General features: G+C 48.4%; 1 protein-coding gene across 1 annotated transcript in view; it reads left to right on the top strand.

The window, feature by feature from the left end:
* Positions 1-22,727, top strand: part of WDR76 (WD repeat domain 76) — a 189,504-nt gene that overhangs the window by 21,386 nt on the left and 145,391 nt on the right. The window contains exon 7 of the mRNA XM_056571564.1: positions 7,083-7,325. Within this exon, the coding sequence (XP_056427539.1) occupies positions 7,083-7,325 (243 nt within the window). The remainder of the gene's footprint in view (positions 1-7,082; positions 7,326-22,727) is intronic.

Here is a 22,727-nt window from a genome sequence, read left to right on the forward strand (position 1 = left end):
CTTCTTCACGGCGGCCGGGGCGCTATAGCTCTACCCACAGGGCCGCCGGAGCTTACTGGAGGCGCGAACCGCCCTCCAATCAGCGCCGTGTGCGCTATTATCTGGGACAGAGGCCAATTAGTCCCTCTGCTCCAGGCACGCCCCTCTATGGCTATTGGCTGGCCTGTTTCTCCCTCTTCTCAGAGCGGAGTTCTCCTCACAGCATATGCCACAGGGGACACAGACTCAGGTGAGAGAGTTCTTTTTTATTATGTCCGTACCCAGAACTGTTCCTTTCTCTAAACAGAGAACTGGAGCATTAGTTTCCCATTTTGTCTGTAAGTCCTGTAATTCCAAAATGCCTGGTTCGGCTGAACCCACTTGCGCTGCCTGATCCTCTGCTGCCCCAGACCCCATGGTACCTCCGGATGCTCTTTCAGTTTCGGTGGATTTGGCCGCCCCTCCAGCCTGGGTTTCGGCCTTTTTCCTATTCTCCCTTGTGAAAATGAAAAATGTAGGGGAACACAAGCTACCGTATATGAACAAGAAGTCAAACCTTATAGTTCGGCACTGGGTTATAAGTGTGAATAGACGAAGGCTCCAACTTCGTAACTAATGGCAACCACAAATGAAAGAGTCACACTTGACAAGAATATGTGCTTTTTTCAATGCTTTTTAGTTTTCCATTATTGCAATACAAATAAGGAGAGTTCTCCACTTTTCAAATGCATATAGATACAAAAATATGTCTCACCCACAGTGCTCACTAAAATGTCCAGCAGACGTCCGGTGCAGATTTCACCCTTCAGCGGGCATTACGGAGCTGACTTTCCTTCCTTCCTTTCACGAAGGGGTAGACAGGTGAGTGATTGCCGGACACATCTGACGTTTTGGAGGACACGCCTCCTTTCTCAAGTGACCCTATCGTGCACCCATCACCAAATACATAGTACTTCATCTCTCGCGAGAACTCAATTCTGAAAATGAGAAATTCATATTAAAATCAAAGCCAAAAATGCTTTACATTTAAAAACAAACAGGTGACATATCGTGGCAGCAACATTCAATCAGATGTTATTGACTTACATACAGTTCACAAAAAATACTGAGAAGTTGCAAACTTCATTTAGTCCATCCAGACTCAATGAGTTTATTTTCTATCCAATACACTTCTCTTTGTAATAACCTTCTTTTTATACTCTCGTCTGAACACCCTTCTATTTCTTCAATTACCATCCAGCGTAAGGTCATATCCTGACCTTCTATCATGTCCTCCTATATTGACCTCATATGTGTAGTGTTTTTTACTTTTTATTATGTGTAGTGTAGTGTTTTTAGGGTACATTCACACGGGCGGGGGTTTACAGTGAGTTTCTCACTGGGAGTTTGAGCTGCGGCGGAAAATTTACCGTTGAGTAATTACCGGCTTTCCCGCTGGAACTGTAATCACGGCTGCTAGCAGGAAATATAAAAATTTGCTCTCCAAAGCCTTTTTGTAAGCCATGTCCGGGCTGGCTTACATTTACGGTATTTTGGAGCGTTGTGCAACTTTTGCCTTTGAGAAACCCTAACAACTGCAAGGTGAAAAATTAAAATTCACTTTTGCAGCTTTTTTCTTACAGCCTAAAGTCGCACAAAAATTTGCTTAGGTGCTTATGCGACTCTTTGTGCAACTTTTGTAAGCAAAAAAAGAGCTCTAAATCCCTTGATAAATATCCCCCATACTGTTTATTAGCCTTTATTGCTAATTTGTTAATCGTCTGCCTTGTATTATGGAGGCGGGACCCAGCATACCCAGCGTTCCTGCCTTCTTCCCCTTGGAACCGATATGCCTGCCCATCTCACTCTCACGTGCGTGAAGATGGTCTCATGAATATTTATGAGGTGGGTAAGCATATGGGAGCAGAGAGGAGGGAGGCAGGAATTCTGGGTTTAACAGATCCTGCCTCCATTGCAAGTTAGTTATACATGATTTTAATCCAGTTCACCTGCACTATAACCCTGTGTATTGGGTTAAGTGCACTTGAACCAGCTGTCAGTTTCTCTTAATGTCCTTCTGGAAACCGTGGCCGACATTTATCATTGTTTGTAGACAGTTTTTTTGTGTCTAGAAAGGGTGCAAAAAAAGGCGCAAGCAGGGCTTATTTGCACATTTTTTTGCACCCTTTGGTATACACATTTCTGCTGATTTTGAGTTGGAATCCACTGATTTTAGCAATACACATGATATGGAAGGGTTTTATGAACTGCGCCTTTTTGTGAAAAGGCGCAAAGCCACTGAAAAGTCTCTAAAACTACACCATCCCAGACCTGGCGTAGCTTTTTGGTGTATGTGAAGAAATTTCAGAAAACGTTTACCTGCACAAAATGTATCAAATGCTCTGTGACCATTTAATAAATGTGGTGGTCCTACACATTACCAGCACAAAAAAAAAATTGTGAAAAATGCTTCACTTACACCTACAATGATAAATGCCGGCCCGTATCTCAAGAAGGATATAGATACTCTAGAGAGAGTTCAGAGAAGAGCTACTAAACTAGTACATGGATTGTAGGATAAAACTTATCAGGAATGGTTAAAGGACCTTAACATATATAGCTTGGAAGAAGGAAGAGACAGACTGGATATGATAGAAACTTTTATATACATAAAGGGTATCAACACGGTAAAAGAGGAGAGCATATTTAAAAGAAGAAAAACTACAACAAGAGGACATAGTTTTAAATTAGAGGGGCAAAGGTTTCTGCAGTAATATCAGGAATTATTACTTTACTGAGAGAGTAGTGGATGCATGGAATAGCCTTCCTGGAGAAGTAATAGCTACAGTGAAGAAGTTTAAGCGTGCATGGGATAGGCATAAGGCTATCCTTCATATAAGATGGGGCCAGGGACTATTGATATGATTCAGATTATTGGGCAGACTAGTTGGGCCAAATGGTTCTTATCTGCCGATACATATCTAAACTGCTCAAAAAATAAGAACACGAAGATAACCCATCCTAGATCTGAATGAATGAACTAATCTTATGAAATACTTTCTTCTTTAAATAGTTGAATGTGCTGACAACAAAATCACAAAAGTATCTCTGGAAATCAAATTTATCAACCCATGGAGGTCTGGATATGGAGTCACACTCAAAATCAAAGTGGAAAACCACACTACATGCTGATTCAACTTTGATGTAATGTCCTTTAAAACAAGTCAAAATGAGGCTCAGTAGTGTGTGTGACCTCCATGTGCCCATATGACCTCCCTACAACCCCTGGGCATGCTCCTGATGAGGTGGCGGATGGTCTCCTGAGGGATGTCCTCCCAGACCTGGATTAAATCATCCGCCAACTCCTGGACAGTCTGTGGTGCAACGTGGTGTTGGTGGATGGAGTGAGACATGATGTCCCAGATGTGCTCAGTCGGATTCAGGTCTGGGGAACGGGCGGACCAGTCCATAGTATCAATGCCTTTCTCTTGCAGGAACTGCTGACACACTCAGCCACAGGAGGTCTAGCATTGTCTTGCATTAGGAAGAACCCAGGGCCAACCGCACTAGCATATGGTCTAACAAGGGGTCTGAGGATCTCATCTCGGTACCTAATGGCAGTCAGGCTACCTCTGGCAAGCACATAGAGGGCTGTTCGGCCCCCCTAAGAAATTCCACTCCACACCATTACTGACCCACTGCCAAACCTTGTCATGCTGAAGGATTGCAGGCAGCAGAACGTTCTCCACTGTGTCTCCAAACTCTCACGTCTGTCACATGTGAATCTGCTTTAATTTGAAGAGCACAGGGTGCCAGTGGTGAATTTGTCAATCTTGTTGTTCTCTGGCAAATGCCAAACATCCTGCACAGTGTTGGGCTGTAAGCACAACCCCCACTTGTGGATGTTGGACCTAGGGCTGGCCGGTATACCGGTTCAAACCGAATACCGAATTTTTTTTCCTGCACGATTGAATTTTAACCCATACCGCAATACCGGTTTAGCCACTCCCCCTCGGGAATGAATGAATTATCAGCGCTGCGCTGTCCCCACGTCGGGGAACTAATCATGTGACCCGCAAGCGCTGTTCTGCCCCCCCCAATTAATTATCAGCCCAGCGCTGCGCTGTACCCATCGGGGTAAATACTCACATATCACCCACAAGCGCTGCCCTCCTCGTCCTCCTGTTTGTTGTGGGCGCTGGAGCTCTACGCTATATGCTGTATCCCTATGCCCGAGCTGCAAAAGATAAACAAAATAAACTTTAACTCACCTCCCGTTGGTCCGGTACCGGCCTCACCTGCTTCCTGGGTACGGGAACATCGGAGAGCTGTTAGCCTATCACCGGCCGCAGCGATGTTCCGCCTCGACCGGTGATAGGTTGAGCGCACTGTCATGTAAGAAGCCTGCTTCTTACATGACAGTGTGCTCAGCCTATCACCGGCCGAGGCGGAACATCGCTGCGGCCGGTGATAGGCTAACGGCTCTCCGATGTTCCCGTCCCCAGGAAGCAGGTGAGGCTGGTACCGGACCAACGGTAGCATCTGGAAGCGTTTGCGCAGATCTGCGCTCTTTGGGGGGACCCCAGACGTGGATCTCTCCGCGTCTCACCACAACAGACAGGTTCCCTGCTTTGTAGCAAAGTCACGCGACCCTCTGGCAGTGGACGCGCTCGTAATTCCATGGTCGTCCTTCAGTCTTCCCTACCTCTTTCCCCCCTCTGCCTCTCCTGCCCAGGGTTCTGAGGAAACTGAAGGAGGAGGGCGTTCCCGCCTTTCTGGTGGCCCCAGATGCGCGTAATTCGCCGACATACCTCTGCGTCATCCGGTTCGCCCCGATCTTCTCCCCCAGGGTCCTCTTTGCCATCCCAATTTACTGCCGCTGCATTTAGCGGCGTAGCGGTTGAAACCGCGGTTCTGAGGGCTCAGGGGTTTTCTTCATGACTTGCACCATGCTGCGGGCTCGTAAGCCTTCCGCTGCTATAATTTACCACCGCACTATGTGGGCCTATTTCAGGAGGTGTGAGGCTCAGTCCATCTCTCCAGTTATCTTTTCCTTTTCCGCGCCTCCCTGCCTTCTTGCAATCCAGTCTGGATCAGCGTTTGGCGCCCAGCTCCCTTAAAGGATAAGTTTTGTCTTTCTATTCTTTCAATGGTGTTTGGCTTCCAACCCTCACATCCGTACTGCAGGGTGTGGCCCATGCGGCTCTGCTGTACCGATCTCCCACACCTCCTTGGGATCTCAACCTGTTGCTCGGTGCTTTGAGGGTAGCTCTGTTTGAGCCTCTTCAGGATGCTTCCATTCACATTCTTTCCTGGAAGGTCACCTTCTTCATCTTCATTACCTCTATTAGGAGGGTCTGTGAGCTGGCGACTCTCACTTGTTGCTCTCTCTTCCTGGTCCTTCACCAGCACAAGGTTGTTTTTCGGCCGCCTCCCTCCTTCTTGCCCAAGGTGGTCTCCTCCTTTCACGTGAACAAGTAGAGCGCTCCTCCTTCTGTTTGGCTTCATCCAACGGCAAGGAACGTTCCCTCCGTGGTCTGGATGTGGTTCGCGCTGTCTGGATCTATCTTTCTGTCACCCCCTCTTTTCGGCAGGGTGATGCTTTCTTTGTGATTCCCTACGGTCGTCGCAAGGGTCTTCTGGCTTCCAAGGCAACCATTTTGCGGTGGATCCACTCCGCCATCTTGGAATTGTACCGTCATGAAGGGAAGGTCCCACCCTTTCGGGTGACTGCGCATTCCACAAGTTCCCTTGGGGCCTCTTGGGCGCTACGCAATAGGGCTTCGGCCTTGCAAGTCTGCAAGGCGGCCACTTGGTCGTCTTTGCACATCTTCTCCAGGTTCTTCCAGGTGCACACTTTTGCGTCCGCTGACGCCGGTTTGGGTCGAAAGGTGTTGCAGGCAGCAGTGGCTGTCCTCTGCCTTATTCTGTTTTGGGTACTCTTCCCACCCCGGGGACTGCTCTGGTACGTCCCACGGTCTCTGTGTCCCCCAATGGAGCCGACAGAGAAAAGTAGATTTTTTTTATGCTTACCATAAAATCTCCTTCTCGGATGATCCATTGGGGGGGGGGGGACACAGCACCTACCCCCTTGTTTTAGTTATTATGGTTCGTTTTTTCTTTCCGAGGGGTTGTGTTTGGTTCTTTTTTTGCCTGGTTCCCTCAGACACCTGCCGGGTTCCTTTTCTGTCAGACCTTTCCTACTGCTTTTCCTATCCTACCTTTTCCTATCCTGCCAGGAGGGGCCGACTTCTTTTAGTATGCCTAGTGGCAGCCTCCTAGTGGCAGCAAGATATACCCACAGTCTGTGTCCCCCAATGGTACTTCCGAGAAAGAGATTTTATGGTAAGCGTAAAAATTCTACTTTTTTAGCACACACAAGCAAAAACCAATAAATGACTTCAGAACACCACTTTGTAATACCACCTCCTCTCCTGTGATTGTTCTATTGTAAAGTCGCAGCTGCGTTAAAATGTGCTATATATATATATATATGTATGTATACATACACTCATGTTTTGTTTTTTTTCCCCTAAATGTGCTAACCTATTTTTCGTGTTGGAAAGAGCCAGTACCAACACGCCTGGAGCATCAAAAATTGCACTCCTGTGTTATTTATTCTGGGGAGGGCCAGTAAAAATGGTCCTCGCTCACCCTGGTAACGTCAGGCCGTTGCTGCTTGGTTGGTATCTGGCTGAGAATGAAAATATAGGTAACCCCACGTGTTTTTTGCAGAAATAATTCAATATGTGATTCACTGTATTTTTATTATCGCCCAGATACCTACCAAGTAGCAGCAGCCTGACATTACCAGGGTGGGCAAGGACCATTGTTACTTGCCCTCCCCAGCCGAAATAACACCATCCTGTTACCGCCTAGACTCAGGAGCGCCATTTTTGATGCCCCGGGCCTGTTAGTACGGGCTCTTCCCGGCACCCCTGTAGCAGTGGGAGCCAGGGTAAATAATTGGGGGTTAGCGCTAGCTGTAATTGGGGATAACACTTAACAATTCTTAGTTTTAATTGTAGTATAAGACAGAATAGGATGTAATAAAAGAGATTCAAATGAGTAAGAGTTTAATTATTTTTTGTGCATTTTCTGTCTTCTGTGTTTCATATTCATAGTGCACAGATATTACAAGGAAGCATGAGCAACAGAAATGTGGCCTAGAGACAGTCTGTTTAAAGCAACCTGTCGTTCAACTTACTCGTTTGAATATAGAAGCCAAAAGTCAGATTGAAAGGCAGACCACGAAGAAAGGAGTCATTGCACATCACCAAGATCATGTACACCAAACTGACAGCACTCCCATAAATTTGCAACCTGAGAATTGGGAGGAACAAGTGGAGGATGACTCTGATGAGCAGGTAGACACACTTTTGATTATTTCTTTGCTCAGAATATTACTGTTAAAGGTTGCAGGCATGTGCATGTTTTATCCCGTGCATAGATGGCAAAAATAAAATTATGCATTTCAGTCAACTTTTGATTACGCGTACCTGGTTATATATATATGATATGCAAGTTTAAAGGAGAACTTATAGCCAAACCCTATGACTCTCCCATAGAGATACATTGAGGGGGCGTGTCGGCCACCGCTTCGTGTGGAGGTCGCGTGCAAGCGATGGCATTGGGTACCAGCGGACGGACACACCACAATCTAAAATTTATCCTCTGCTCTTTGGGTAGGGGATACGTTTTTCAACATAATAGTTCTCCTTTAAATTAGAACTCCAGAATATAAAAATTGTCCCCCATTCTGCCGGCAGTAAAAAAATAAAGATGTACATTACTTCCTCCGCTCCCCCGGGGCCTCCGGTAACCAGCTCCGGTCTCCGCCGCGCTCCTCTTTCTGGTTGCTGGTGGTGGGCGAGTCATACTGCACTCAGCCAATCACCGCAGTGAAGTCCCGGCTCAGCCGGCGATAGGCTGAGCGGCAGTGTGACGTTTTCGGCCCTGGCAGCAGGTGCCGGTGTAGTGAAGAATTTTGTGTCCTGAAGCGTTCTCACACTGCCGCTCAGCCTATCGCCGGGCGAGTCGTGACTTCACTGCGGCCGGTGATTGGCTGAGCGCAGTATGACTCGACAGCCACCGGCAACCAGGAAGAGGATCGTGGCGGAGACCAGAGCCGGTTACCGCAGGCCCCGGAGGAGCAAAGGAAGGTATGTACATCTTTATTTTTTTTACTGCCGGCAGTATGGGGGACAATTTGTATATTCTGGAGTTCTCCTTTAAGCAGAAGTGATACAAACACAATTGAGTTTTGCAATAGAATGAAACTAGAAATAGAAAGAGGCTGGAAGTTAAATCTTGAGGGAAAAAACTTGGAAAAATCGCAGATTTGTTACTATATCTTGTTTCTTCATGATTTCAAATAGTTCACTACATATGGATTTTTATTCAAGATATGCTTTTTTGTCTTAAAATGTAATAGTTTTGTCCTAATGCCATGTTCTTGCTGTTGGTTTTGAATTAATATTTCATTTTGCAATGAACGTATACTTTATAGGGCAATCCCTTCCTTTGGTGGCTAACTTTGGAAAAATATGTCACAGATATTTCACAGGTATTTCAATATGTTTTCTTGGTCGCTCTTCATTGGGGGACACCTATACTGATGGGTATATGCTCTTGCCACTAGGAGGCCCTGACACAAGGAAAATAAGTAGTCTCCTCCCTGGCAGGATATACCCGCCCTCTGGAAAGGGAGGTAATCCGTTTTAGCTAGTGTCAGTAGGAGGCAAGACACAGATCTGAGAGCTCCCCAGACCTGGTCTTTTTTTAAATAATTTTCTAGTAAGGGCTGTTTAGTCATTTTTTTATTTTTTTTATTTCCCTTTTTCTGGTGGGAGTTCAGGAGCATGGCGCTACCTGTTCCCCCATATGCGACAAAGGGGCACAGACATAGAGTATGTACTGTTAACCCCCTCTCGCCAACGACCAGCCCCTTTAGGTGTTGTACCCTGGGTCCGGGTCCCCCACTGCCCCTGCTCGCCCCGCTATCCTAGCCTGGTATGACGCAGCGTGGCCATAAGCTGGCTGAAGCCATGAAGGGGTGAGTATGTGGCAACTAAGGTGAGTATGCCCACCCCAATTATCACATCAGTCGGTCAGATAGTTGTCCGCATGGCTTACTACTACGTCGGTTCAACTACCATACACTTCCGGATGGAAGTTCCGGTAACCTACTGCTAAGGCGTAGTCCTATGTGAGTCTCCCCATGTTACTCCACGGGCCCTATACAATGCACCATGCACTGGTTCACAGGGTTGCCTACTTTACCAGGTCCCTCTCTTCAGGTCTACCATTCTCGCGGCTGAAGGCTGGTGACCTGCTTTCAGTGTGTGGGACCCGGTGCGCCATAGGTCCCTATGCCAGATAGCTGGCCTTTGTCCGCATGGTTTTCCAATCCACCAGGTCACCTCCCCCATTCCTGCTGCTTCCGCGGTTGCAGTCGAATACCTCACTTTCCATATGAGGTCCCAACAGGAGTGTCTCTCTGTGGGTCCTTTGGACCTCTCATTGGACCCTTTATACCTGTTCTCAGATAGTGTCTACATGTTTCCTGCCCCATAGGCTTTCTTCATCTCTTGCGTCTGCTACAGCAGTCCTTGTGTGTAGCACCCTTAGGAGATGGGGTGTGGGCATTTCCTGCAAGTTCCATGGACTTTCTCACCTATAGCAGCAGCACTCTCTGTTCCCCTTTCTAGGAGTTCCAAGTTGGTCTACTAGGAGCATGCTTTTGACACACCGTTGGGTGCTGAGCCTGTCTTCCATACGGACTTTTGGATCTCTACGGTTTCTTTCGCATCTGCTGTCTTGGTACCCCACTACTATTGTGTGGTATCCATGTCTGTGTGCCTATGTATACAGTGGTTCCTCTGCACGTGTGGAGCCCACCTTCCTTTCTCTCTGCGTGGTGTGCCTTACTGTAGTCCTGTTTCCACAGGTCTGCAGCGGTTAAGCACCTCTATTCTTGCATGGGGCCTGGTAGGGTGTCACAGTCAGTTCAGCATTTCTGGGATTCTGTGGCGTGTCTTCTTTTCTAGGTTGGCCCTCCTTGTTCTTCGGGCCTTTGTGATGGTTGAGGTCTCGGGCATGTGTAGCGATCTTACCCAGACTTCTCCGTGATCCCATTTATGGGGCGGTCTTTCTGTACCGCACCTCTTCTGGTTTCGGCGCGGATGTTTGTCACCTGGAGCGTTTAGTGGTCGTTGGGTTTACTTACCCTTTGGGTGTAAGTCTTCCAGGAGATTCGGCCTCCCCGGTGTTCCAGGATGCTCTTTTTCAGGGTCTTCCGCTCCTTTCTTGACCGTTTATTCTTTCGGGTCAATCTTCCAGGTGACTCAGGAACCTCCAGTTCCCATGTCTATCGCTCCAGTGTTTCGGGATGGTCCTTTTTCTGGGCATTCCGCTCCTTTTTTAGCCGTCATTACTTTCCATCTCCTCCTTTGGGGTCCATCTTCTCTTGAGATGGAGGGCGTTCTGTTAATCCAGATTACGCCTGTCCAGCTGTTTCACTTCCCGGGGGCTCGTTGCGGGCCCCTGGATGGGGGTATTGGGTCTGCAGATGTTCAGATAATCGATCTTCTGCACCAGGCCATCGATCTTCTGCACCAACCGGTTTCTGTCTTTTTCCAGTGGATTTCTGGTCTCTGCCTTCTCTGCTGTACGCTGCTCTCCCTGGTGTTTTTCCGCCATGTTCTCTTGAATTGGTTGACTTTGGATAGGGTTCTCTTTTGTGCCTTTTTTCCATTTTTGTTTTCCAGCCGGGGTAACCCCCTGTCTGGTTCTGTGTTCCTTGGTGTTGATTTCCTACCTCCATGGTTCCTGCCCATCTTGCTTCCTAGTTGACTCTTTCTTGCCTCCCTCTATGGACCGGGGGTTTAGAGTCTCTGCCACGGACGGTCACTTCCTTTGGTGTCCCAGTCCATCTCCATGGACGAGGGATCTTCCGAGAGCTCGGCTTCTGGGCCTCGGTTATCTCTGGCCTGGGTTCTTGTCAGCAGGCCTTAGGGGCGAGTGGGTTCGGTCTCGGGACTGATTCCCCTTTCGCTGTTGGTTGTTCTTCCCACCCTAGGGGACTGCTTTGGTACGTCCCAACAGTGTAGGTGTCCCCCAATAAGGAGCAACAGAGAAAAGATTTTTATTTTTTTTTTGTACTCACAGTAAAATCTTTCTTGTAGCCTTCATTGGAGGACACCGCACCCACCCATTTCTGTATTTGTCCAGATATTCTTTTCCGGTTATTGGGTTTTTTTTGTTCGGAATTCCTTTCTAGGGTCCTTCAGACATATTTGTTGGCTTCTCTTACTGCTTTTGTGAAAAAACTGATTTCCTCACTTCCAGTGGGCGGTTATATCCTGCCAGGGAGGAGCCGACATTTTTTTTCCTAGTTTCAGCGCCTCCTTGTGGCAAGAGCATATACCCATCAGTATTGGTGTCCCCCAATGAAGGCTACAAGAAAGAGATTTTAAGGTGAGTACAAAAAAAATCTCCTTTTTGCTGAACCCAGTGTTGCGGTTTTCCTGCCTTCCTAATGTGTTTTCTGTGCGGAATACATGCAGATACTTGACATGTCACTTGCCCACATGTATATACAGTCATGGCCATAAATGTTGGCACCCCTGAAATTTTTCAAGAAAATAAAGATTTTCTCACAGAAAAGGATTGCAGTAACACGTTTTTGCTATACACATGTTTATTCCATTTGTGTGTATTGGAACTAAACCAAAAAAGGGAGGGAAAAAAGCAAATTGGACATATCACACCAACAGAAAATACCTGCCTTAGTTCATAGTGTTAATTACTACTTATTTTCACTGAAGATCATATGATGCATATTGCTCATGTTTTCTAAATATATACAGTCATTTTATAATGCATAAAAAAAAAATGTGGCATTACAGCCAGACAATGCATAGGGAGGAAGCGGGATGGCTGACTTTCTGGGGCACACAGAGATTACTTTATATAGTTCTAAGTTTTTAAAATAAACCTCTCAACAACACAAACAAAAAGGGTTTAAATAGGCACTGTCAGATGCAAAAACTTTTATATGTTTTTACTGATGAAAATTAAGGTCCTTTTGTAATATGGTTGTTTAACATTTTTTTTTTTATATTTAACTTCTTGAGGATCAAGCCCATTTTGGCCATAAAGAGGCACTGTCATTGTTGAAAACTTTTGATATATTGCCAGACTCATTATAATATGCCATTTCACAATATACAGCTGTTAAAATAAATACATTTTCACCTGAAATTAAAGCTCAAAATAGCCGCCACTAGTGGTCGCCTGTCTTTTAGCCAGACAGACTGGTCTAGATTTTGCAACATACTGGATAACGGCTGTAAAGTGTACTGGTATCCAGTATAGGTGATCCCTGCAGTAAGAGAGTGTGTAAGCACGGGCATGCACTGCCTGTGAACGAGCGCAGGGAGCTTGCACAGTCACTCACGGCACCCCCCTCTCCCCCACTGCCTCTGGACACGCACCAAGTTTAGTCTGCAGAGCATTGAGAGGCCTTACCTTAATCCTAAATATGCGGGCATGCGCAATCCTAAACATGCCGGCGGTCAGGATGCTGCTTCGGCAGGCGCTATGCCTGCAGGTCCCGCTAGCGCCGCAAAATCCTGCAGCAGCCTCAACTCCTAACTGTCCCCCCTCATATGTCTCCTCGCCCTGCCATGTAGCCAGCTCTGGAGGATCGTCACTTCTGTCACTGCTTTTGCTGCTGGGTCTGTAAGTGACTTAGCTATCCTCCCAGCCAGGGCCTCTGCACATGGGGCTACGTGCACTGCAGAACATTGCACCCTAGTGTCTTCCACAGATCCAAAGGTGCAATGCTCTATAGTCTGCACATACCCCCCACCTGTATCAGAATGTACATACACACACATGGAGGGGGGGGGTGGTTATACAGACTGCAGAGAATTGCACCCTAGGGTCTTCTACAGACACTGGGGTGCAATGCTCTGCAATCTGCACATACCCCCACCTATATAGGAATGTACATACACACACTGCTATACATATGGGGGTGGGGGGGGGGGGTGTATGTGCAGAGCATTGCACCCTAGTCTGTACTACAGACAAGGGTGCAGTGCTCTGCACATACCCCCAGAATGTACATACATACACTGCTATACACATGGGGGGGTATGTGCAGAGCATTGCACCCTAGTCTGTACTACAGACAAGGGTGCAATGCTCTGCACATACCCCCATCCGGCATAGAAATGTACATATGCACACACACTGTTATACACATGGGGGGGTATGTGCAGACTGAAGAGCATTGCACCCTAGGGTCTTCTGCAGACACAAGGGTGCAATGCTCTGCAGTCTGCACATACCCTATGGAAGCTGTAACAAAAAGTGTAAAAAATAAAATAAAATTATAATAATAATAATTACCCCTTCCCTAAATAAAAAATTTAATCCCCCCCCCCCTTTACATTTTTTTAAATAAAATAATGTAAAAAAAATTAAAAAAAAAGGATGTGGTATCACCGCGTGCATAAATGTCTGAACTATTAAAAAAAATAATGCTGAATAGATTGCACTGTCGATGATGTACGCGTAAAATAAATACTAAATTCCAAAATAGCGCATTTTTGGTCGCTTCATATGCCATTTTTGATTTGAAGGGCCTTCTTATTAGAAATACCCCACAAATGACCCCATTATAAAAACTGCACCCCTCAAAGTATTCAAAATGACATTCAAAAGGTTTGTTAACCCTTTAGGTGTTTCACAGGAATAGCAGCAAATTGAAGGAGAAAATTCAAAATCTTCATTTTTTACACTCGCATGTTCTTGTAGACCCAGTTATTGAATTTTTACAAGGGGTTAAAGGAGAGAAATCTTCCTAAAATGTTTAACCCAATTTCTCTCGAGTAAGAAAATACCTCATATGTGTATGTCAAGTGTTCGGCGGGCGCAGTAGAGGGCTCAAAAGGGACGGAGCGACAGTGGGATTTTGGAGAGTGAGTTTTTCTGAAATGGTTTTTGGGGGACATGCCACATTTAGGAAGCCCCTATGGTGCCAACAGCAAAAAAAAAAAAAAAAAAACACATGGCATACTATTTTGGAAACTACACCCCTCAAGGCACGTAACAAGGGGTCCAGTGAGCCTTAACACCCCACAGGTGTTTGACGACTTTTCGTTAAATTTGGATGTGAAAATGATTTTTAATTTTTTCACTAAAATGCTAGTTTTCCCTCAAATTTAGATTTTTTTTACAAGGGATAATAGGACAAAATGACCCCCAACATTTGTAACCCCATCTCTTCTGAGTATGGAAATACCCCATGTTAGGATGTAAAATGCTTTGCGGGCAAACTACAATGCTCAGAAGAGAAGGAGTCACATTTAGCTTTTGATAAGCAAAATTTGCTGAAATGGTTTTTGGGGGGCATGTCGCATTAAGGAAGCCCCTATGGTGCCAGGACAGCAAAAAAAAAAAAAAACCCACATGGCATACTATTTTGGAAACTACTCCCCTCAAGGCACGTAACAAGGGGTCCAGTGAGCCTTAACACCCCACAGGTGTTTGACGACTTTTCGTGAAAGTTTGTTGTGTAAATGATTTTATTTTTTACTAAAATGCTAGTTTTCCCTCAAATTTAAAATGTTTACAAGGGGTAATAGGACAAAATGCCCCCCAAAATGTCAAACCCAATCTCTTCTGAGTATGGAAATACCCCATGTGTGGACGTCAAGTGCTCTGCTGGCGCACTACAATGCTCAGAAGAGAGAGAGCGCCATTGAAAAATTGTTTGGAATGGAAGTCAGGGGCCGTGTGCGTTTACAAAGCCCCCCGTGGTGCCAGAACAGTGGACCCCCCCCCCCACGTGACCCTATTTTGGAAACTACACCCCTCACAGAATTTAATAAGGGGTGCAGTGAGTATTTACACCCCACTGGCGTTTGACGGATCTTTGGAACAGTGAGTGGGCTGTGCAAATGAAAAATTACATTTTTAATTTTCACGTACCACTGTTCCAAAAATCTGTCAGACACCTGTGGGGGCGTAAATGCTCACTGTACCCGTTATTACATTCCATGAGGGGGGTAGTTTCCAAAATGGGGTCACATGTGGGTATTTTTTTGCGTTTATGTCAGAACCGCTGTAAAATCGGTCACCCCTGTGCAAATCACCAATTTAGGCCTCAAATGTACATGGTGCGCTCTCACTCCTGAGCCTTGTTGTGCGCTCGCAGAGCATTTTACGATCACATATGGGGTATTTCCGTATTTAAGAGAAATTGCGTTACAAATTTTGGGGGCCTTACACGCTTGTGAAAATAAAAAGTATGGGGCAACACCAGCATGTTAGTGTAAACATTTTTTTTTTTTACACTAACAAGCTGGTGTAGCCCCCAACTTTTCCTTTTCATAAGGGGTAAAAGGAGAAAAAGCCCCCCAAAATTTGTAGTGCAATTTCTCCCGAGTACGGAGATACCCCATATGTGGCCCTAAACTATTTCCTTGAAATACGACAGGGCTCCGAAGTGAGAGAGCACCATGCGCATTTGAGGACTAAATTAGGGATGGCATAGGGGTGGACATAGGGCTATTCTACACCAGTGATTCCCAAACAGGGTGCCTCCAGCTGTTTCTAAACTCCCAGCATGCCTGGACAGTCAGTGGCTGTCCAGAATTGCTGGGAGTTGTTGTTTTGCAACAGCTGGAGGCTCCGTTTTGGAAACACTGCCGTACAATACGTTTTACATTTTTAATGGGGGGGACAGTATAAGGGGGTGTATATGTAGTGTTTTACTCTTTATTATGTGGTAGTGTAGTGTTTTTAGGGTACATTCGCACTGGCGGGTTACAGTGAGTTTCCCGCTAGGAGTTTGCGCTGCGGCAAAATTTATTCCTTGAAGCAAGAAACTTACTGGAAACCTGCCTGTGTGAATGTACCCTGTACGTTCACATGGGGGGGGGGGGGGGGGGGGGGAAGCTCCAGCTGTTTCAAAACTACAACTCCCAGCATGTACTGACAGACCGTGCATGCTGGGAGTTGTAGTTTTGCAACAGCTGGAGGCACACTGGTTGGAAAACCTTCAGTTAGGTTCTGTTATCTAACTCAGTATTTTCCAACCAGTGTGCCTCCAGCTGTTGCAAAACTTCAACTCCCAGCATGTACTGATCACCAAAGGGCATGCTGGGAGATGTAGCTATGCAACAGTTGGAAGTACGCCACTACAACTCCCAGCATGCCGAGACAGCTGTTTGGGCATTCTGGGATTTGCAGTTTTGCAACATCTGGAGGGCTATAGTTTGAGACCACTGCAAAGTGATCTCCAAACTGTGGTCCTCCTGCATTTGCATAACTACAAATCCCAGCATGCCCGGACAGCAAACAACTGTTTGGGCATGCTAGGAGTTGTAGTTTTGCAAGATCTGGAGGGCTACAGTTTAGAGACCATTAGATAGTGGTCTCAAACTGTAGCCCTCCAGCTGTTGCAAAACTACATATTCCAGCATGCCCAAACAGCTGTCTGGGCATGCTGGGAGTTGTAGTTTTGCAACATCTGGAGGGCTACAGTTAGAGACCACTATCTAGTGGTCTCAGACTGTACCCTCCAGATGTCGCTAGGCAACTCACTGGCTTCCGTAGGATCCAGCCGCACGACGTCGCCGCCGATCTCAGTCGCCCGTAGCCTCCGGATCGGTAAGTGGATCTTCGGCGCCGGTTTCTGTCGGGTTTCCCCGTCCTGCCCCGCCTATTGTGGGTGGGCAGGACGGGGAAAATGAAAGTAAACCCCCCCGCCCCCGATCTGCTATTGGTGGTCGCGTCTAGACCACCAATAGCAGGGATAGGAGGGGTGGCACCCCTGCCACCTCACTCCTATCCCTTCAGGGGGATTGTGGGTGTCATGGACACCCGTGATCCCCCTTCTATTCCGGGTCACCATAGACCCGTAATGACCCGGAATCGCGCAAATCGCAAGTGTAAATTAACTTGCGATTTGCCGCGATCACCGACATGGGGGGTCTGATGACCCCCCCTGGGCCTTTGCACGGGATGCCTGCTGAATGATTTCAGCAGGCATCCCGGTCAGATCCCCACCCGGTGCGCGGCGGGGGCCGGAATTGTCCATAACGTACACGTACGTCATGGGTCCTTAAGTACCAGGGTGTCATGACGTACGCGTACGTCAAGGGTCCTTAAGGGGTTAATGGGGTACTCCGGTGCTTACACATCTTATCCACTATCCAAAGGATAGGGGATAAGATGCCTGATCGTGGGAGTCCCGCAGCTGGGGACACCCGTGATCATGCACACGGCACCGCGTTTGTAATCAGTCCCCGGAGCGTGTACGGTCCGGGTCTGATTACAGTCGACCTAAGGGCCGGGGGCGTGTGACGTCACGCCCCCGCCCCGTGTGACGTCACGCTCCGCCCCTCAATGCAAGCCTACGGGAGGGGGCGTGATAGCTATCACGCCCCCTCCCGTAGGCTTGCATTGAGGGGCGGAGCGTGACGTCACACGGGGCGGGGGCGTGACGTCACACGCCGCCGGCCCTGCGGTCGACCGTAATCGGACCCGGAGCGAACACGCTCCGGGGACTGATTACAAACGGGGTGCCGCTTGCATGATCACGGATGTCCCCAGCTGCGGGACTCCCGCGATCAAGCATCTTATCCCCTATCCTTTGGATAGGGGATAAGATGTGTAAGCACCGGAGTACCCCTTTAAGGACCAGGCCAATTTAATTTTTGCATTTTCGTTTTTTCCTCCTCGCCTTCTAAAAATCAGAACTCTTATATTTTCATCCACAGACTAGTATGAGGGCTTGTCTTTTGCGCAACCAGTTGTGCTTTGTAATGACATCTCTAATTTTACCCTAAAATGTATGGCGCAACCAAAAAATATTTGTTTAGCAAAATTGAAATGAAACTGGAATTTTGCTAATTTTGGAAGGTTTTGTTTTCACGCTCTACAATTTATGGTAAAATGACATGTTTTCTTTATTCTGCGGGTCAATACAATTAAAATGATACCCATGATTACATACTTTTCTATTATTGTACCGCTTTAAAAAAATTCAAATTACTACGTTTAAAATCCCTCTTTCTCTATCGGCTCCATTGGGGGACACAGACCATGGGTATATGCTGCTGTCTCTAGGAGGCTTGACACTATGGCAACAGAAATGTCTGCTCCTCCCAGTAGGATATACCACCCTCCAGGCCACTGAGCTAATCAGTTTTAGCTTAGTGTCTAAGGAGGTTCTCCCCAGACCAGGTCTCATATTTTTTATTTTCCTAGGTTTAGGGACGTATTCGTTTTTTAGTTCCTTTTTATTTCCTTTTTTCAGGTGGGGACTCAGGAACAGAGCGTTCACTGTTTCCCCATTTGCGATTGAGGGGGCACAGGCATTGTGGATGTACTGTCAACCCCCTCTCGCCAACGGCCAGCGCCTGGGGTTGTACCTCATGGGTCTGGGCCCCCCTACTTCTTTGCTTGCCTCGCTGTTTGCAGGCCGGCATGATGCAAGTTAGGGCTGGGCGGTATGACCAAATATGTGTATCACAGTATTTTTTTAACTTACGGCGGTTCCACGGTATATAACGGTATTTTCACCCAGCCCCAATCATGTGACCCGCGTGTGGTGTTCGGCGACCCCACCCCCCCCAAATCATGTGACCCGCCAGCTCTGTTCTGCTCCCCCCAATTAATGATCAGCCCAGCGGGGTACTACTCACAGATGTCACCTTCAAGCACTGCCCTCCCCCTCTTTGTCGTGGGCCGCCGGTGATGGAACTCACTGTACGCCAGTGGTCTCCAACCTGCGGACCTTCAGTTTTTTTTAAAACTACAACTCCCAGCATGCCCCGACAGCCAACGGCTGTCCGGACATGCTGGGAGTTGTAGTTTTGCAACAGCTGGATGTCCGCAGGTTGGAGACCACTGCTGTACGCTGTATCTCTATGCCCGGGCTGCAAAAGATACATAAAATAAACTTTAAACTCGCCTACGTCGGCCACATGCTGGGGACGGAGAACGTCGGACAGCCGTCAGCCTATCACCGGCCGGAGTGATGTCCCGCCCCCGGCCAGTGAAGGGCTGGGAGTAGTACCCCACTGGGCTGATCATTAATTTGGGGGGCTGAACAGCGCTGGCGGGTCACATAGGATTAGTTCCCCGATGTGGGGACAGCGCTGCGCTCGGTTGATAATACATTCCTGAGGGGGAGGGGCCCAAACAGTATTGCGGTATGGGGGAAAATTCATATTGTGCAGCCCAAAAAATTCGGTATGAACCGGTATACCGCCCAGCCCTAATGCAAGTGACAAATGCTGACTGAATACTCCATCAGAAGACTTCATTAGGTAAGTTCTTCTGACTAGGTGAGTATCCTCCTTTGCTTCCTTTGGTGGTAGATTCGCAACATCTGGAGACCCCTAGTTTTGTCCCACTCTTTTTATATAGAGATGCATGGGTCCGGCCAGGAGGGATCTTCCCTCTTTTATTTCTATGGGGGGGAACTTTATTATGCTGGGGCCGAGCAGTGGCAGGCATATTGTGTATGTGAGGCAGTGTTTGGTGCACGGTACCTAGTTGCAGAAGACAGCCGCGACATGTCTTTCCTTCTCTCTGTGGGCGCTTCTCTGCCCAGCCGCCCGGCGCCTTTCTCTGCTGGGAAGGACTTTTACTTCGGCAGCGGTGACTGCCATTAGGGACTAAGCTATTATTACTTTGGCGGCCTGGTGCGCTTTAGCTCCGCCCACCCAGGGCAGCCAAAGGGTGCGAATTCTTCCCCAATCAGTGCTGTGCACGCGCAGGGGGGTCACAACACCAATCATCAGCGACCTTGTTGCTGGCACACCTCCTCTCTGGCCATTGGACCAGCGTTTCTCTCTTTCACGCTGGAGTTTCTCCTCACAGCAGCTCCCTTGGGACACAGACTTGGGTGGACTGTGCCATTTTTTACTATGTCCGTGCCCAGAACTGTTCCTCCCTCTAAACAGATAACTGGGTCATTAGTTACTTATTACACCTGTAAGAGCTGTAGCTCAAAAATGTCCGGTTCTGCTTAACCGACTTGTTGTGCCTGCACCACTGCTCCCCCAGATCCCTCTGCTATTTCTACCCCGGATGCTCTTCCAGACCCGGTGGTTTCGGCCTCCCCTCCAGCATGGGTTTCTTCCCTTTCCCAGTCTATATCCGACTTGGCTCACGTCTCCCGTTCTGTGGTGACTGCCTTGGAGAGGTCCACCCTACGTCGGTCCTCCAGAGGGACCCGCTCCCCTTCTCCCTATGCTCCCCGCTCTCACAAGCGTACTAGGGGTGTATCCTCTGACTCATCCAATGAGTCTTCTGCTAGGCATGGGCGCTCCCCTCGTAGCTCTCGCCCCCCCTGCTCCGACTAGTCACAGACGTCGCTCCTCCAGAGGACGTTCCCGTGGTCGCCGCTCTGACTCTCCAGAGCCGCGTACCCGGTCGGTGTCTCCCTCCTCCAGGGCTGCCTCCATTTGGTCACACTCACCTGGAGAACTTGTGGACGAGGTTTCCGAATCGGCATCTGACTCAGAGGACCGCTCGTATACAGCTGACACGGTGAACTCATTGGTTTCGGCCATAAGAGACACCTTCCATCCAGAGGACCCAGGAACTTCGGACGTAGCTCCAGAAGTATCCTTTCATCGTGCCCGTCTGGCACCCAAGGTATTCAGCTCTCACGCTGAATTTACACTCTTCTGGAATCCGCCTGGTGGCATCCAGACAAGAGGTTTCAAAAAACAAAGAAGGTTCAAGTGCGGTATCCTTTCGCCAAGGACCTCATCTCCAAGTGGACTTCTCCACCATCGGTCGACCCACCAGTCTCTCGCCTCTCCAAGGCTACTACGCTGCCGCTGGCGGATGCGGCGGCATTCAAGAATCCAGCGGACAAGAAGGTAGAGACCTTGGTGACGTTTGCCTTCGATGCAGCCGATTCCTCCCTGCTTCCTGCCTTCGCCTCTGCCTGGGTGTCGAAGGCCCTCTCAGTTTGGTCTTCCCAGCTCCGTCAGGGTATTCTTTCAGGATCCCCCCCGGAGGAACTGTCTGACCTAGCGCTCCAATGCTCCAAAGCTGGAGATTTTCTATGTTCTGCTTCCATGCAGACAGCCCGCTGTGCTGCTTTTGCCACTGGTAACCTAGTGGCCCTCCGTCGCTCCATGTGGCTTAAAGCATGGGACGCGGATGCCGTCTCCAAGAAGTCTCTCACCGAGCTCCCTTTTGTCGGTTCCCGACTCTTTGGTAAGTGCCTTGATGAGATTATCTCAAAGGCGACGGGTGGCAAGAGTTCCTTATTACCACAGAATAAGGCTCGCGCTACTTCCCTTAGGAAGTCCTCTTCCTTCTGGTCCTTTTGAACTTTTGGTCCCAATAAAGGGTCTGGGCAGGCGCCTTCGCAGGACAAAAAGGTTCCCTCCTTTTGGGCGCGCCCCTCTTGAAAGTCGGACAACCGTTATGGCCGTTTTGCGGCCAAATCGGGCACCCGCAAACCCACTTCTACATGAAGGGACTCCCCCACCCGCAGATTTTTCTCTGGTGGGAGGTCGTCTCTTATTCTTCCGAGACGTCAGGGACTTGGTGTCCAACGGATACCTGATCGAATTTGCCTCCCTTCCGGGGGATCAATTTTTTTTTCTGTCCCCCCGATCTCCTTCTCTATCACGGGAGTTTCGGGGGCACTCCAGTCCCTTTGGAGTCATTATCCCTGTTCCTTCGGGGGGACGCTTTTGAGGTTTCTGTTCCAACCTTTTCGTGGTACCCAAGAAAGGCGGTTCTGTGCGGCCAGTCTTGGATCTCAAGCGTCTCAACCAACATCTTCTAATTTTGCCATTTCCGAATGGAATCTCTCCGTTCGGTGGTGGCGTCCATGGATCAAGGGGAGTTTCTTTCTTCGGTGGACATCAAGGATGCCTACCTCCACGTTCCAATATTTTCTGGCCATCAGCGGTACCTCCGCTTCGCAGTTCCGAAAGGTCATTTTCAATTTGTGACTCTCTCCTTCGGCCTGGCCACTGCTCCACGGGTCTTTACCAAGATCCTGGCGCCTGTGATTGCCCTGTTATGGTCCAGAGGTGTCTCAGTAATCCCTTACTTGGATGACCTCATCAGGGCTCCCACCAGAGACCAGACTCTGGAGAGTGTGACTCTCACTCTACAGACTTTACATCGCTTCGGGTGGATGGTCAACCGGGACAAGTCCGTCCTTTTCCCCACCCAGTCTCTGGTCGTCTTGGGGCTCCAGTTCGACACGGGCTCTGCCCGGATTCGACTTCCGCCAGACAAGAGACGGGCTCTCTTGTCAGGAGTCCGCTCCATTCGGACGCAGGCCCCAGTCTCCATCAGTCTTTGCATGGAAGTCCTGGGTCGGATGGTGGCGGCCATAGAGGCTGTGCCTTTTGCTCAGTTCCATTACCGTCCTCTTCAACTGGCGATTCTCTCCCGGTGGGACAGGTCCCCTCTGTCCCTCGACCGCAAGATCGTTCTCCCTCGACGGTCTTGTCAGTCTCTTCTCTGGTGGCTCCGCACCCCCGGCTCTCTCAGGGGTGCTCATTTCTTCCCCTCCACTGGCAGGTTGTCACGCCAGATGCCAGTCTGTCGGGATGGGGAGGTGTCTTCAGGGACGGACAGTTCAAGGCCTCTGGTCTCTCTGAGAAGCCCCTCTCCCCATAAACATCTTGGAACTGAGGGCAATCCATCTTTGTCTGCTTCATTGGGAGTCCCTGCTTCAGGGCCGTCCTGTCCGGGTCCAG

Source organism: Hyla sarda, chromosome 4 (assembly GCF_029499605.1).
Source record: "Hyla sarda isolate aHylSar1 chromosome 4, aHylSar1.hap1, whole genome shotgun sequence".
Lineage (NCBI taxonomy): Eukaryota > Metazoa > Chordata > Amphibia > Anura > Hylidae > Hyla > Hyla sarda.